The sequence below is a fragment of the Acanthochromis polyacanthus genome, chromosome 21 (genome assembly GCF_021347895.1).
Source record: "Acanthochromis polyacanthus isolate Apoly-LR-REF ecotype Palm Island chromosome 21, KAUST_Apoly_ChrSc, whole genome shotgun sequence".
In the NCBI taxonomy this organism is placed as follows: Eukaryota; Metazoa; Chordata; class Actinopteri; family Pomacentridae; genus Acanthochromis; species Acanthochromis polyacanthus.
The window spans coordinates 22,973,327-22,991,234 of record NC_067133.1 but is presented as its reverse complement, the minus strand read 5'-3'; the positions used below and the strand labels follow the sequence as shown (position 1 = coordinate 22,991,234).

The 17,908-nt window shown below is 42.4% G+C and overlaps 2 protein-coding genes across 7 annotated transcripts in view; one reads left to right on the top strand and one right to left on the bottom strand.

Moving 5' to 3' along the window:
• nbr1b (NBR1 autophagy cargo receptor b) overlaps window positions 1–1,104 on the top strand; it is a 609,335-nt gene extending 608,231 nt beyond the window's left edge. Inside the window, exon 25 of the transcript XR_007938740.1 lies at window positions 1,094–1,104. The gene's annotated coding sequence lies outside the window, so the exon portion shown is untranslated. The remainder of the gene's footprint in view (window positions 1–1,093) is intronic.
• fbxl16 (F-box and leucine-rich repeat protein 16) overlaps window positions 1–17,908 on the bottom strand; it is a 158,251-nt gene that overhangs the window by 57,972 nt on the left and 82,371 nt on the right. For 5 of the 6 annotated variants that reach the window (XM_051941303.1, XM_051941304.1, XM_051941302.1 and 2 more), the window contains 3 exons: window positions 10,029–10,743; window positions 7,560–7,802; window positions 651–916 (listed from right to left, as the gene is read on the bottom strand). In XM_051941303.1, coding sequence (XP_051797263.1) covers window positions 651–916; window positions 7,560–7,802; window positions 10,029–10,736 — 1,217 coding nt within the window. In that variant the 5' untranslated portion in view covers window positions 10,737–10,743. The remainder of the gene's footprint in view (window positions 1–650; window positions 917–7,559; window positions 7,803–10,028; window positions 10,744–17,908) is intronic. The other variant, XM_051941306.1, reaches the window with a different exon arrangement.

Sequence of the window (17,908 nt, the reverse complement as noted above, 5' to 3'; positions counted from 1 at the left end):
AGTGGAGAAAATATGACTGGGGAAACTGACCACCACACTCAGCTTAATGCCCACATCCGGTAACAGAACTACACAAAAAAATTTCAGCCTAATTTTTCAGCCTAGTTCTAATTAATTGCAATTAATGTTAGAATGTCAGAAATTATATGACTATTACATATGACTATATGATAATCATGCAGTGCAAATATAAAGCAGCTGTACTTCAGAGCAAACTCAAACTCATTCTATTTCCTTTGCTGTTTTTCCCCTTCTGGCTACATTAGACCATAATGTTATTGAAGAGAACTTGTAAATGGAATTGTAGAACTAGAAATGCTATAGTTAGGGTGTCTTGCAACAAAAAAATTACTAAATATCGTGACCTCGTGACCCCCTGAATTCATGTGTATCTATTTACATTTGAATATTTAAAGTGTGTGTTAAAAGATCTATATGGAGCTCTCACATTTTTAAAGTTCAGAAGTAAGATGACATAAATTGAAGCAGAGGTTTGACAATTTAATGTTGCATCCACTATATTATATCAAACTGAATTCATGTATTTTGATAATACCTTTTACTAGATACCTTCTGCTTTTATTTTGTCAATTATCTCGTTAAGTACAGATTTTTAAGTTTGAAAGCACAGTATCACAAACAAGACTGACCTGTCCAGCACCAATTCTTCCAGTTTATGCAGATCACAGGCAATGTACTCCAGGGCCATGTCAGTGATCCGAGGGCACCAGGACAAATCCAGGCTGCGGAGCTTACGCAGGTTCTCAGCAACCAGCTCCACGCCATCATCAGTGATCTTGGAGCAGCCAGAGAGGCTGAGGGCAGTCAGGTTAGGAAGACTGTGAACCATGTTCACCACACCATGATTGGTTATCTCCCAGCAGGAGTGAAGCCGCAGAGTGTGGGTGGTGTAACCCTGCAAAGGTATTCCAGTTATTATTCTTTATATGCAATCGCAAAAAAAGAAATTGTAATAATAAAGCAACCTGGGGCTGCTTTATTATTACAGATGAGTTCACTACAGGCTACTCAGAGTATTTATTCGCACAGAGTTCTTTGAGTTACAGCTTTACATAATAAAAAGACAATATAGTGTATTGCAGTCTTTTCAATGTTGAGGGATCTACAGTGACCAGCCATGTCATATGGTTTCTCAAAATCAATAAAAAAAAATCCTAAAAAAATTGCAGGATGCAACCTTAATATTAAAATGAGATTTTGATATTGAGATTGCTCTCTCTCTCTCAAGTCAACAAGTTAATTACAAGTTGGTCTTTAAAGCCCTATTCGCATGGAATTAGTATTACCTGGGGACCTCTGGTAATTTGTGAATTACCACAGGATGTCTGTCTTTCTCGCAGTGCATGCGCATGGGATAAGTGAAGTCTGTATTTTACTCAAATTTACTGACATTACAGCCCAGATATGATGTTAAATCTGTGCAAGTTGCAACATCTGCTGTTGTCACGTTCATGTGCAACATGGCCACTATGGCCACTACATGTAAAAAAATTTTTTTTCTAAAAATACAGACAATGGTCACGCGAATAAACATTAAAAGCCTATGTTGTAACAATGCTATTGTTATAGCGTCTCGTTCGGTTTGGACACAAAAACCACTTTGTTGGTTATCTTGGTTGGTTTATGGAAAGCTTGTGGTTCGGGTTAAAATTATCACTTTTAATTAGGGCTGCAACTAACGACGCGTCGATGCACGTCCCCAGTCTGAGCACGATACGTCATCAAAAGTGGAAGTGAGCGCACAACGCAACAGAAATCACCGTCCGAAAAAAAAAAAACTCCATTGGACGGGAGCGCGGAACACGGACGGACATCGGCAGACCTGCATCGCACGATGCAGCGCCGATGTCCGTCCGTGTCCGTGTTCTGTGCTGCATCGTGCGATGCAGCGCCGATGTCCGTCTGTGTTCCGCGCTCCGGTCGGACGGCGATTTGTGTTGCATTGCGCGTTCACTTCCGCTTTTGATGACGTATCATGCTCAGACGATTCGTCGACGCGTCGCTAGTTGCAGCCCTACTTTTAATGTGGTATGTAGTCGTCATGACAACAGTAAATATGTTAAAGCAGCTTGTTGATAGCAACGGGCAGCGTTGTCGGGCTGTCGGGGCATTTGTATTAAGTCTGTTGAAAAATAGGCCGAGAAAAATGTTTCTTACCGCACGCTGCTACCATGTCATCCATCTCTATATCCTTCCAAATTTCCCTCTTTTTGCTGATCTGATTTTGCCGTTTCTGTGAATGATCCACAGGCCTGTTGTGTATAGGTCTACTCCTACATTTGCTCCTAAAATGCTGTCAATAATTTCCACCGCTGCCTCCATAATTCAACCGAGAAAGATGCAGAAAAAGATGTGCAATAAAAAAAAAGCAACTAAAATACCCCCCTGTCACCGAGATGCAGATTCGCACAGGACTAGTACTGTCCCGGGACATCGGTGTTTGGCGAAATATAGTAGGTAATTTGTGGGGAAATTATTACTTTGCCAATCACTGACACGGTGCATTTGCACAGGATTAAGATCATCAACATCCTCTGCATTTATTACAAATCACCAGAGGTCCCCAGATAATACTAATCCCATGCGAATAGGGCTTAAGACTGGTTAGACTGTACATTTACATTGTAACTTTGGTTCTGTGTGAGTCAAGAGACTGTCTTGCCACTCTGTTACATTTTACATATGTACATATGCTGTTCAGCATGCATGGATATTTCTTCTTCCTATAAAGCACCTGTGCAGATGCGAATTCACTGATAGTTTGATCAAATTGTGTCACCGAGTGGCCAAAGAGAGCTGGATGGACAATCTCTTCACATAGAGAACCAAGATTACAATATGACCATATGGTCTCTGTGTCAAGACAATATCTCCACTCTGTTACAGATTTCATATGTATGAGGTAACTCTTTAAGGCACTCTGCAAGGAGATGGGGCAGCACAACCACTGATATGACAACTATTTGCAAATGTACATTATTTAGATAATAAAGCCCTGCATGACGCAAAGAGCAACCCTGAGAGACAGAGAGGCTGCTTAGGTCAGTCTGCAAGATGCAAAACTGACCTCAGTGACACCGTTAAAGGTCAAAAGGAAAAGGCCAAGCCTGTGACCAAAGTGGCCACTCAGATCAACTTGCAAGCTGTTAAGCTTACCAAGGGAGACAATGAAGGTCAACAGGGGCCTGGTCCAATCCTCCACTGATGAGTGGACTCTGCACCCAATCTCAGCAGCCAGGTCATCAATCTGAGCACAACCAGGAAAGGATGGAATAGCGTTTCGCTGACCAGAGATGGCAAGTCTTCTCCAAAGTGGAAGCTTCCAAGCATCCCATTTGAGACGTGGAATCACTGGGACCGTGGCAAAGAGGTGCCACTACAATCAGCCTCACTTCCTCTGCCTGAATCCTTGGAAGAAGCGGCTGAAGGAGCATAAAAGGAGTGTATCTGAAGAACCTCTTGTTAGTTTTGAGTCCACTTCTTTGTTAGCTCTTTGGTTCTTTGACTAGAGTTTGGCTTGCTCAGTTCACTCTGTTCTGTTTATTGTTTAGTTATTCTTGTAATAAAACTCCTTTGTTAAATTTGAACGGCCTCCGCCTGCTACCCCGTGTCCTCACTTTGGGTTCAATTCAAAACCTCAGCCTCGACATGATCATCATCATCCCATAATGAAAAAGACAATGTGCCAACTCTCTGGAGTTGAAAAGGTTAAAACTTTGCCTTACCAAAGTCTCTAAGTCCACCAAGTCTCCTTAACCCCCTGACGATGGAGTCGCCACTCGCCTGGGTGTGGACTTCCTCTTGACATGATTCCTGCTGCTGTGTTCAGAGTTTTCAGCACATGTGACTGAGTAATCAGAAGAGGGGGTGAACCCTCTGCCACAGTGTGATTGCCAACCTACCTATTGATAGCCACTACAGTCATTGTGCTGTCTTTCCTGGAAATTACATTGTGACATTACAATTTTGGCAGGAACTACCAGAGAGCAACAGCAGATCCAGAGGCCCTTGACCCCACAGACAACATAGACCATGTTCCAGCTTACTGGGAAGGATCCTGTGAAGACCACACGACAATAGATCACAGATCCTGGAGCATTTGCTTTGCTCTATGTTGGCTTAATCCCTTCCCGAGCAGATCGTTAGGAAGTCCCCTGAAAAACCACCACTATAGTCCAGTGAAACCAGAGAAAAAAGAAACTGAGGTTGATTTAGAAGGTCTGTCACCTTTTTGGAGCCAGGACATTAATCTCCCTCCTCAAGTCTCGAACCATGCTCAGAAATGTTGTCACCTGGGATGGCCAGAGTCTAAACTTTATAATGTTAAACTGCCACGAGAGGCATGCTGGTGCTGGCAAAGAGATGCTGGACTGTTTGCCACTGTCGCCTTGGGGCTTGCTCTGGGGGTTAGGCATATGGGTTCTGTAAAGCATCTTGAGACAATTTGACTGTAATTGGCGCTACATAAATAAAACTGAATTGAATTGGCTCTCAAAATGAGCCATATGCTGGCAGGGGGAAATGCAGCTGAAGCAGCTGGCTATTTCAAAGATGTCAACAAGGGCAAAGGAAAGTGTCCTCATGCACTCAGCAGGGATCCCACCTAGTTTGTTAGCTTAAGAAGCTGCAAGCAATATGCTTCATAGGAATCACAGTCATGCCTTTCTTTTTTCAAAGAACGTTGGTTCAACTGGGCAGGAACAGAGTTTTTTTCTTTTACTGCTGTTAGCTGATGTAAAGTCTACACTCATGAGGCCAGCCAGGCATGTTAGCTCACAAGCCCGCAAGCAATGCGTTGATATTGGGAACTGCAGCTGCAGGATGTAGAGAGTCTGGCTAGCCGGATTCTGGGGATTGTAAAGTAGGAAAAGGGCCCTTTGAGGACCTCTAAACTTTAATAGCTGCTCATCCTCCTGTCCCTTGCTGGTGACGGCTCTAAAAAATATGTCCAATGCACAATAATAACTTTCCTGTGTCTGGAAGTTGGCACTCAGCAGGAATCCAACTGAGCGCATCAGTTAGCGAACCTCTGAGCAATACGCTGTATGGAATGACAGACATAATGAACACTTTTCAGAGGGATGCCGGCTTGATCTGGTTAGAATAGAGTTTTTGTTAGCCGAGATGGAAGTCGGCACAGAGCACGGGCCCCACCGAGCATGTCAGTTCAAGAAACCGTGAGCAATATGCTAGTATTGGAAATCACAGCGTCAGGAGCTGGAGAGCCAAAGAAATAAATCTAACAATATCTAAACAAAGAAACAGTTAAGTAGATATATGCTGTAACCTACGCACATACACAAAGCTCATTTTGAAAGTAGTATGGAGAGTCACATTGTATCCTGATTGTGGCGGAGATCAAACAAACAGTGAATTCACACCACCACAGATGTTGTATAGGCAAACTGTAAGGGCAAGTTGGTGTGTCTTAAAAGAAAAATCCACATACCCTGATGAATGGAGGGGGGGCATTCCCCGTGCATATGAAATATGTAACAAAGTGAAGAGATCGTCGAGAGGCAATAAAGAACTGTTTAAGTGGAATGTCATTTTTTGGGGGGATCAAACCAACCGAACATCATTTCTTGGTCTTCCGCACATTGTGACTAATATTGAAACCAGTTTCCTTAGTACACAGTATATGCTCAGAGTTAATTATGTCAACATTTTCAATAATTCCTTCTTTAATTACCTTTACTTTAATTTCCTAGCCACCTAAACCTTATCCATAGTTGACAGAATTTGTTAACCCAGAATCAAGGGAAGCTGTGAACTTTTACAGCCCAGACCATTTTATTTCTTTTTCAGTCATCAAAGTAACTGATGCACGTGTCCACTTGATCCGTCAATTTCCTGAATCCCATTCATTGTCTATGTGAAACGCACTATGTTTCATGCTGGTTTCATTGTGGTGCATTTTGAGCTGTGATCCGGCGTGTCTCCCTGGAGCTTATTTGCATAAAGTAGACTTGACTTCTACTTTATGCAAATTTGGTTCTGTGAACAGAGGTCTGACACATCGCAAAAACTTTCATTAAACACAGTATTTCCTGTAGGATTTTTTTAAACAGCGGTGGCAGGCTTTCCGGAGAGCCGTGGCGGCATAAACAAATTACATTTGACTGCAGATTTTACTTTTACAACTGATTTATTAAATGGCCAGTTGAAAATAGACTTTTAATGGCTGAATGTAAAAAATTAAAAATAAAATAAATGGAACCGTTTGAAGAAGCTCATCTGAAAACGCAGTCAGTGGTTACATCATGGCGTGTAGATATTAGCTTAATGCTATCAATTAGTTTACTCATGTTAGCGAGACTGAGTTGGCACCAGGCCTAATTAACTGAAACTACCGATATGTTACGTAACGTTAGCTGGTCAGCAATATTTTGTGAATGTCTATTTAACTTGTAAAATCTAGTGAGTTATGTTAAGCTAATAATTTTTGTCTGGTAAGTCGTTGCCCTATTTTCCAAGATGATACTACTGACTCTCTGACCTGCTGTCTGGGTGCTTGACGTGATGTCACTTTCAAGACCGCGCTCTCGCGAGAAATGAATGTTGTAATAACCCGACGTATCAAAGAGTAGATACTGAGCAAAATAATTATCTCTATTTTTTACCTTAGTACTCACGAGTACCCGACACAGTACAGGACTCTGTTGTGTAGGTGGAGATGGGGCGGTGGAGTATTTGCAACAATAAAAAACAAAGAGAGAAATTTGAAGGAGCGGCGGCTAGGATTTAGGAATGGCGGCCCGCCGCTCCTGAATGAATGTAGAGGAAACACTGAAACATCTAAACTAGCCGTCGTAATTACTAAAACAAAGACAGATTCAGCTAATGCACAGCTTATTTTTCGTCTCAAATGCTTTCAGAAACACTTCTCGCTGAACTGTTTTTATACTAAGAGAAAGTTTGCACCTGAGCAACAATGTTGTTCCAATGCAGCTACCGGAAAGCTGAAAGCGTTGTCATGTGGCCGGCTAGTGATGGGCAGTTTTCAGAAGCAGCGTGTTTATATGCCGGCAAAACGGATCCAATGGACACGTATCATTAGTCCAGGAAACAAATCTGGTCACTTTCGCTAACAACTTTCTCTATATCTGCTCCCCTCCTGTTGAGGCTGAATCAACTGTCTGGCACAAAGTTTATTTGACTGATTCATATAGTACATATCAAATCACATATCAGAGTGTTAATTTGCATAATTTTACATCAGGAGACCATCAGAAGAGATGCTTGTTATCCAAACCGTAATTTTATTTTTGCTATAAATCAGTCATCAGTGGCCAATAAATAGGATCTCTGTCCTCACACTGAAATGTTCCACATGACGGAAAGACTAAAAAGCAGTGTGGAGCTTAAGGGAACATTTTGTTTTTGCTGGACAACAACAAAAAGCTGCCATTTTGTTTTTGTCTTTACATAACTAACCCTACTATCATTAACCCTTTAATAATGTAACCCATCATTAAAAATATGGGGAATGAATACAGTAAAGTATCAAGTTGTTACCTCTTCTTTTAACATCCTACCTGTTTGGCTGTAAAATAAGCCATGGCCGTATCAGTGACATGGTAGGCCTGCAGGCTTAACTCTGATAGGTTGGGTAAGAGCTGTGAGATAGCAGCAATGGCATCATCTGCCACATTGATGCAGTCACTGACGCTGAGGGAAGTTAGCCGGGCATTGAGACTGGACCATAGACCAGCCTCTGTGAAGTCGTTGCACCCTGACAGCTCAAGGTGCATCAGGCCTTGCATTTGCTCCAACATGACCTGCAAAATAACAGCCAGCCACCAGTACTGTTAAAGAATGTGAGGATCACAGTACGATCCAAAATACTATTTTAAGTAGACTCTTTCGTAATTACATTTAATTCAACCCATAAACTCATTTAAAGTTAATTCTCATAGTTGTACCATTTTGTAATCAGCATATGGAGCTGTATTCAACATTTTTTCCAACCACTATCTAATAATTTAACAAGTCTGAATATCTCTGCAGTATATACATATAGACAAAATCTGAAATGGTTTAATTTCTTCAGATTTTTGCTGCTGAAAAGAGGTTTGCATTTTGCTGTATAATCTGCAATTCTGCTGTCCAAATCCTGTAAAAACTGTCTTCTTAAGAGCTCTAAGAATGCTGTTAACAGCTCTGACAATCATCAGCTGTTGTTTCCTATGGACAACATGTAAGTGATTTCTGTTTTTAAGAACTTTGCACAATGCTATATTTGATGAATCCCTTTTGTGTTCTTTTCTTGTTTGTTTTCTGTTCTTACAGATGGGTGGCTCCTCTGTTATCTTCAGTTCTCTGGTACTCATGTTTGTGTATGCTAATCACAATCTCAATAAATGAAAAGCTGACAGAAATTAAAGCTAGACACCCTATTCCCTTTAATGTATAATAAAATAAATGTCTAGGCAACAAGTCACTTACAATCGTCAGTTATTACCTTGTCCACAGCAACAATCAAGTTTTTACTACAGGCCATATTATATGAATATACAAATTTATTACTCCAGGTCAGTGCTGTGACTACAGGAAAAAAAAATGCCAAAAAGTTGATAAGAAAATTAAGCGTGCACAATACTATCAACAATGCGCCACATAAGTTTTAACTTGTTCTTCAGATAAAACCACCATTGCAATATACTGCTGGAATTTAATGAAAATGAACTGCAGTAAACTATTGTGAATGAAGCAGGTTGTGATACTGAACTAAGTGGATAATTTCCCAGTTTCAATTACACATTTGGTCTCTACACTCTAAGAGAATAAATATCTGTTCTACTTTTTTAAAGTGTTTATCATGACTAATTTTTGCATTTCCTCCTTTTATGAACATGAGTTTTCTTTTAAAATGTACAACAAAATGACAAGACAAAAAAAATCAGCAATCTAAAACAGGAAAGTCCATAGTGCAGCAAACAACTCAAGCTTTCTCCATGGCAACCATTCACTCATCCCAGAATAGCAGCCTAGCAAGTATGTAAGTAAGAGCCAATAGAGAGGTACTCTCCAAACATTATGCCTTTTTGTTTTTCGGAATACAATACCATGGCAGACACGAATGGATTACAAGACAAAATAAATGGTAAATAATAATCTTAAAACGGTCTCCAACATTGTGTAACAAATTTTATAAACTGCTACATAACTGAAACCAGACAAAAAGTTAACTGCTTCAGCCGTTTTTCAAATTAAATTTAGAGGGAGAGTGACTCTGCATTTTGCTGGTTCTCTAATGTGTACCTCAGAAGAACAGTGTCGATTCCACCAAAGATGGTTCTGACCACGAGCACAATAAATTCTCTTCTAAGCGCGAGTATTCAAATTATGACAGCCTCAAATAATCATCCAGTTGCTACTGATGACCCTATCTAAGATTATCTGTAACTTAATGGCTGTTCGGGTAAATTCATCAAAAAGTGCATTTCCACTGCAGTAATTCACTGATCTGCTCCTGCTCAGTTGTTATTCTTTTTAGTGTTTTTTATCCTTTTTATTTGAATTAAAAATGTGTTTGAAATTATGAATCAAAGAAATAGAACTCACTCATTACATATATGAAACATATTAAAAGACGACTAAGAAACAAGTCTTACACAAGCAGAACACATTTTAACTGTGATATCTGGTGGGAAATGTTGAATTCCGTTGACAACTAAAACGCTGAAGGCAAAATGAAAAGCATACCTGAATACAAATTTCACTTGTTTGAATAAAAACAGTGTTTGTTTTCACAAGTGAAACTCAAAACAGTGGTAGAATGACATGACGCTTTGGAAAAATTAAGACTAAATTCATCAAGTCAACAGGTAAATACAGAGGCAGCGTTAAGTGTCTATCAACAACAAAAATGAAAACAGAAGCAGTCCATCAAATAAAAACCCAATACAGAAATACTGATATAGCTACAAACCCTATCCCTGGGACTTTGAATCACCTACTATATGCATCAGTGAAAATTCTCTGCCAAACACTTCCTGACTTACCTCCAAACCAGCATCTGTGATGGTGGACCTCTTGAGGCTGACTGAGCGAACACCCTTCTTAGACAGCGGGTAGTTGTCAATGAATTCACAAATGTCGAGGTCTGACACACCCACTAAGCAAAAAGACTGGAAGCCACGCAGGGCGAAGGCCTGCAGGCTGACAAACTCCTTCTCCCCATTGGGCAGCAGGGTGTATAGCTCCTTAGCATGCAAGATGGGGGTCACACCCTCCCAGAACTTGGGCTGGTACAGCACCTTGCGCCATGTCTTGCATACCTGCGCCAGCACACATTTTTCAGCTGTGGTGAAGTACCAGAGCAGTCGGTTGAGCAGCTTCTCATCTAGGACAAGCTGACGCTCCAGCACCATGGGTTTAGGTAGGGTGAGAGGGGGAGGCTGACGAAGAGATGGCTTCAAGCCCACCAGCGGCATTCCAGGCTCAAGGTCAGAGGCCAACAGAGGGGCTGCAGCATGAGGCATGCCAGGGACGTCCAAGTGATGGTGGTGGTGGTACGGAAGGGAGGATGGTGGAGGAGGCAGAATGGATGGTACCGAGGAGGACTGACACAGACGGTTCTTGGCAGCAGGGGTCCCTTTGGTGATGCTTGCACTGCCTAAACCATTCGGCTGGCTAGGGGGTAATTTCACCATACCATTACGGGTCACACAGGGAGACTTCAGCTCACTGGGGGTGGACATGTTCAACATTGGGAACCTGGTGAAAGAGAAGAAATTCAAAATTTGTTGTTAAACACTGGCTACTTGTATGAAGGGTAATTTACCAAGTGACAGGTGCATTTGTTTTGGTGGGCTATTTCCATAAAGAGAGACTGGCACTATCATTAAAATGGATAACAGATCAATGAAAAAATCAGCAGGGGCAGCTTTTGGGCATTCTCACACAGGAGATGGATGGATGGATGGTTTATTAGGGACCGAGCCAGCGAAGCTGGCGAGTCCCTATTGTTTTTGCTCCGTTTCTTATTAGGGACCGAGCCAGCGGAGCGGGCCAGCGGAGCTGGCGAATCCCTATTGTATTTGCTCCGTTTCTTATTAGGGACCGAGCCAGCGGAGCTGGCGAATCCCTATTGTATTTGCTCCGTTTCTTATTAGGGACCAAGCCAGCGGAGCTGGCGAGTCCCTATTGTATTTGTTCCGTTTCTTCTTCTTCTTCTTATTATTATTATTATTATTATTATTAGGGACCGAGCCAGCGAAGCAGGCCAGCGGAGCTGGCCAGCGGAGCTGGCGAGACCCTATTGTATTTGCTCGGTTTCTTATTAGGGACCGAGCCAGTGAAGCTGGCGAGTCCCTATTGTATTTGCTCCGTTTATTATTATTAGGGACCGAGCGAGCGGAGCAGGCCAGCGGAGCTGGCCAGCGGAGCTGGCGAGTCCCTATTGTATTTGCTTCGTTTCTTCTACTTCTTCTTATTATTATTATTATTATTATTATTATTAGAGTCCGAGCACCGAGGGTGCCGAGGACAGGCGGTGCAAGGGCACCGACTGTCCAAGGCACCAGCGGTGCCTAGGACCCTATTGAAACCTTTGGGTTTTTTATTATTAGGGTCCGAGCACCGAGGGTGCCGAGGACAGGCGGTGCAAGGGCACCGACTGTGCAAGGCACCAGCGGTGCCTAGGACCCTATTGGAACCTTAGGGTTTTTTATTAGGGTCTGAGCACCGAGGTGCCGAGGACAGGCGGTGCAAGTGCACCGGCTGTCCAAGGCACCAATGGTGCCGTAGGACCCTATTGTAACCTTAGGGTTTTTTATTATTATTATTATTAGGGTCCGAGCACCGAGGTGCCGAGGACAGGCGGTGCAAGTGCACCGGCTGTCCAAGGCACCAACGGTGCCGTAGGACCCTATTGTAACCTTAGGGTTTTTTATTATTATTAGGGTCCGAGCACCGAGGGTGCCGAGGACAGGCGGTGCAAGGGCACCGACTGGCCAAGGCACCAGCGGTGCCGAGGACCCTATTGGAACCTTAGGGTTTTTTATTTTTCTTTATTATTAGAGTCCGAGCACCGAGGTGCCGAGGACAGGCGGTGCAAGGGCACCGGCTGTCCAAGGCACCAGCGGTGCCGAAGGACCGTATTGGAACCTTAGGGTTTTTTATTAGGGACCAAGCAAGCGGAGCACTCCAGCAGAGCTGGCTAGCGGAGCTGGCGAGTCCCTATTGTATTTGCTTCATTTCTTCTTATTAGGGACCGAGCCAGCGAAGCAGGCCAGCGGAGCAGGCCAGCGGAGCTGGCGAGACCCTATTGTATTTGCTTCATTTCTTCTTATTATTATTATTCTTCCCCACACGTTTCCCTTAATTTGACCCCCTAAACGTGCATAACTTTTTATGAAATTTGGCATGCACGTCGGGTCATGCGAAAATTTCAATATTCTGAAAACAAATTCTGAAAAAACTCTTTAGCGCCACCTCGGGACACGAAAATTTCAAAAATCACAAATAACCTCAGTTAGGGACCGAGCCAGCGAAGCAGGCCAGCAGAGCTGGCCAGCGGAGCTAGCGAGACCCTATTGTATTTGCTCGGTTTCTTATTATTATTATTAGGGACCGAGCCAGCGGAGCTGGCCAGCGGAGCTGGCGAGACCCTATTGTATTTGCTTCGTTTCTTCTTATTATTATTAGGGTCCGAGCACCAACGGTGCCGAAGGACCCTATTGGAACCTTAGGGTTTTTTTATTATTATTATTATTCTGCCAAAACAACTGCATTTTTCAGGGCCTGAACATGCTCGAAAAGTCATGAAAATTTGCACACACATCAGAACTGGCGAAAAATTTCATATTTTGTAGGGCATGTGGAGGTGTGTGGCAAAATGGCTCCATAGCCCCCCCTACAAAATTTTAAAAAGTGGTATTAGGCCAACTCGGAGGGAATTTGGCCGAGAGCTAAAAAATTTGGGAGGCATATGCAGCACATCAGGAAACACAAAAAAGTCAATCACAGCCATGCTCTACACCCAACAGGAAGTGCGCCATCATGCGTTAACTGTACAAAATCTATGATGAACTCCTCCTAGGGGAAAAGTCTGAGCGATCTGAAATTTTGCCAGTACATACAGCAGACCTTCCTGAGAAAAAGTTATCAAAATCTTCCTCCATAGTTAAAGGGTGTGGTCGTGGCGGCCTGTCGAAATTTGATCCTTCGCCATGAAACAGGAAATGCTGTGTAACTCTCCTGAACATGCTCCGATCTGAATGAAACTTTACATGTATGATCACAGACCTGCCTCGATGACATCCATACAGCAAGATTCATTCACAGTCACAGCGCCACCTTGTGGTATCAAGAATTTGACATTTTTTAGACTTTCATGTACTATTCTTAGCCTGTTGCTCAGATTCACCTCAGATGTTGTGACATAAGCCTGAACACATTGATGATGAAGCACAGAAAAAATGGTGACGTGTGATGAAAAGGCGTGTCTGTGGCGGGACGGCAAAGTTTGATGTTTCGCCATGAAAATTGAAGTGTTCATATCTCAGCTGCAAAGGATCCTATCTGCCCCAAACTTCATGTGCTGGACACCAGAACCAGTTTGAGGACATCCACACTGAAAAATTTAGAAAAAGTCATAGCGCCACCTCTTGGTAACAAGCAGTTTAGAAATTACATTTGCACACATCATTGCTCCAAACTTTGTCATATCATTCTGAAAATTGGTCAGCTAATTCTTCACCCCCAGACAATACCACAGTGTGAAGATTTTGATATTTGATGAAATGCTGTTGCCGTGGCAACGCGTTGTTTTTGTGACAAACAAAGTACTTTTTGACAGGCTTAGAATGTTCAACAGCTCACCAAAATTTACACACACATCACAGTCGTCTCAAGGAATAACACTGTATGCATCTCTGCAGGGCATGTGCTATAGCGCCCCCTGCAGTATGTTTAAGAAACAGCCCCGGCAGCATGTTTCACCGACATCCACAAAATTTGGGAGGCCTATAGAGCACACCAGGACACACAAAAAAGCCTCTTGGAGCCATCCCCTAAACTCAACAGGAAGTCCGCCATTTTGAATTAAGTGGATAAAATTTCTGTATTTTTTTCATTTTTGAGAGTGAACTCCTCCTCGGGGTTAAGGTCTGGAGAGCTGAAATTTTGCCAGGATATACAACACGATGTTATGATCAAAAGTTATTCAAAGATTCTTCCAGAGTCAAAGGGTGTGGACATGGCAACCTCCAGAATTTTGATGGTTCGCCATGAAACATCTAGTGCTACCTAACTATCCTCTGCATGCTCCAATCTACCTCAGACCTCACATGATTAAACACAGTCCTGTCCTGATCACATTTATTGGCCAAAATACATTCACAGCATCTACCATAGCGCCCCCTAAAAGAATTTAAAAAATAGCCTCCACACAGACTTTCACCTATGACTATGAAATTTGGCATGCATATGTAGCACATCAGTGCAAGCAAAAAAGTCTCTTGGAGTCATTCTCTAAACACAAAAGAAAGTCAGCCATTTTGAATTAAATGTCAGATTTTTGGTGTTTTTGGTCATTTTCAACAATTCATTTGTCACTGGCAATAACTCCAAAACACCTGAATTTGGGAAAATATATAAGAAACGCCTTCAGGTTGCATATTTGCGAAAATTGTTCACAAAACTCAAAGGGCATGGCCATGGCGGCCAACTGAACTTTAATGTTACGCCATGAAGCAGGACGTCTTGTGTAAATCCCGTGTACATGCTGTAATCTACCTCAAACTTTACATGTTTGTTCAGAGTCCAGGCCTGATGAGTTTCAAAGACCACTATACAGTCACAGACATAGTGCCACCTGGTGGATGGACACAAAGTGCTGCAAAAATAGTCTGTACATGCTCCAATCTGTCTGAAATTTGACCTGAGTGCTCAGAATCCAGTCCTCGTTACATCCATGAGCCTAAATACACTTTGTCGCAGCATTGCCTGGTGGACATGCCTGGGGTCGCCGACCAGCAAGGATGCGAGGACCCGTCCAACGCTGCTCGCAGCTTTAATTATTATTCTTCCCCGCACGTTTCCCTTAATTTGACCCCCTAAACGTGCATAACTTTTTATGAAATTTGGCACGCCCGTCGGGTCAAGCGAAAAATTCGATATTCTGAAAACAAAATCAGCAAAAACTCTATAGCGCCACCAAGGTACACGACAAACGCCAACAAATCACAAGGCCAACACAAAAATCCACAGCTCGTCGCACAGGAATGTCGTACAGACATGCAACTGCCACTCACGCGTTTGTCCGCTCGAGCTCTACGAAAACCTGTCTGACCGATTTGAGCTATCTTCAATGTTGGGGGCGCCATAACCCAAAATATGAAAACCCTTTAAACATTATCTCCTCCAAAACCGTACAATATTTTGGCGTCATATTTTCACAGATTATAGTGAATATCCAGCCAAACAAAAGTTATCAAAAGAAAAAGGCTAACTTGTCTAGTTTTTCTTTTATAAGCTGTCAAAGTTTGTCTTCACCTGAAACCATGTTTTGATTCAATTTTTCCCCCTAAACATGCATGTATTTTGCTGAAATTTGGTACGCACGTCCGGTCTGCTGAAAATTTCAATATTCTGAAAACAAATTCTGGAAAAACTCTATAGCGCCACCAAGAGACACAAAAAAATCTGTATAAATCACAAATAACCTCAGCTCTTCGCACAGGAATGTCGTACAGACATGCAACCACCACTCACGCGTTCATCTGCTCAAGCTAGACCAAACCTGTTGGACTGATTTGAGCTATCGTCAATGTAGGGGGCGCTATAGCGCAAAATATGAAAACCCTTTAAAGATTATCTCCTCCGACACCGTTCAATATTCCGGTTTCATATTTGGACAGATTATAGTGAATATTCAGCCAAACAAAAGTTATCAAAAGAAAAAGGCTAACTTGTCTAGTTTTTCTTTAATAAGCTGTCAAAGTTTGTCTTCACCAGAAACCATGTTCCGCTTAATTTGACCCCCTAAAAGTGCATGTATTTTGCTGAAATTTGGCACACAGGTCCGGTCTGCTGAAAATTTCAATATTCTGAAAACAAATTCTGGAAAAACTCTATGGCGCCACCTAGGGACACAAAAAACTGTATAAATCCCAAATAACCTCAGCTCTTCTCACAGGAATGTCGTAGAGACATGCAACCACCACTCACACGTTCGTCTGCTCGAGCTCTACCAAACTTGTTGGACTGATTTGAGCTATCTTCAATCTAGGGGGCGCTATGACAAAAAATATGAAAACCCTTTAAAGATTATCTCCTCTGAAACCGTACAATATTCTGGCTTCATATTTGGACAGATTATAGTGAATATACAGCCAAACAAAAGTTATCAAAAGAAAAATGCTAACTTGTCTAGTTATTATTATTAGGGACCGAGCCAGCGAAGCAGGCCAGCGGAGCTGGCGAGACCCTATTGTATTTGCTCGGTTTCTTCTTCTTCTTATTATTATTATTAGGGTCCGAGCACCAACGGTGCCGAAGGACCCTATTGGAACCTTAGGGTTTTTTATTATTATTAGGGTCCGAGCACCGAGGTGCCGAGGCCAGGCGGTGCAAGGGCACCGGCTGTCCAAGGCACCAACGGTGCCGTAGGACCCTATTGAAACCCTACGGTTTATTATTAGGGTCCGAGCACCAACGGTGCCGAAGGACCCAATTGGAACCTTAGGGTTTTTTATTATTATTATTATTATTATTATTATTATTATTATTATTATTATTATTCTGCCAAAACAACTGCATTTTTCAGGGCCTGAACATGCTCGAAAAGTCATGAAAATTTGCACACACATCAGAACTGGCGAAAAATTTCATATTTTTTAGGGCATGTGGAGGTGTGTGGCAAAATGGCTCCATAGCGCCCCCTACAAAATTTTAAAAAGTGGTATTAGGCCAACTCGGAGGGAATTTGGCCGAGAGCTAAAAAATTTGGGAGGCATATGCAGCACATCAGGAAACACAAAAAAGTCAATCACAGCCATGCTCTACACCCAACAGGAAGTGCGCCATCATGCGTTAACTGTACAAAATCTATGATGAACTCCTCCTCGGGGAAAAGTCTGAGCGATCTGAAATTTTGCCAGTACATACAGCAGAACTTCCTGAGAAAAAGTTATCAAAATCTTCCTCCATAGTTAAAGGGTGTGGTCGTGGCGGCCTGTCGAAATTTGATCCTTCGCCATGAAACAGGAAATGCTGTGTAACTCTCCTGAACATGCTCCGATCTGAATGAAACTTTACATGTATGATCACAGACCTGCCTCGATGACATCCATACAGCAAGATTCATTCACAGTCACAGCGCCACCTTGTGGTATCAAGAATTTGACATTTTTTAGACTTTCATGTACTATTCTTAGCCTGTTGCTCAGATTCACCTCAGATGTTGTGACATAAGCCTGAACACATTGATGATGAAGCACAGAAAAAATGGTGACGTGTGATGAAAAGGCGTGTCTGTGGCGGGACGGCAAAGTTTGATGTTTCGCCATGAAAATTGAAGTGTTCATATCTCAGCTGCAAAGGATCCTATCTGCCCCAAACTTCATGTGCTGGACACCAGAACCAGTTTGAGGACATCCACACTGAAAAATTTAGAAAAAGTCATAGCGCCACCTCTTGGTAACAAGCAGTTTAGAAATTACATTTGCACACATCATTGCTCCAAACTTTGTCATATCATTCTGAAAATTGGTCAGCTGATTCTTCACCCCCAGACAATACCACAGTGTGAAGATTTTGATATTTGATGAAATGCTGTTGCCGTGGCAACGCGTTGTTTTGTGACAAACAAAGTACTTTTTGACAGGCTTAGAATGCTCAACAGCTCACCAAAATTTACACACACATCACTGTCGTC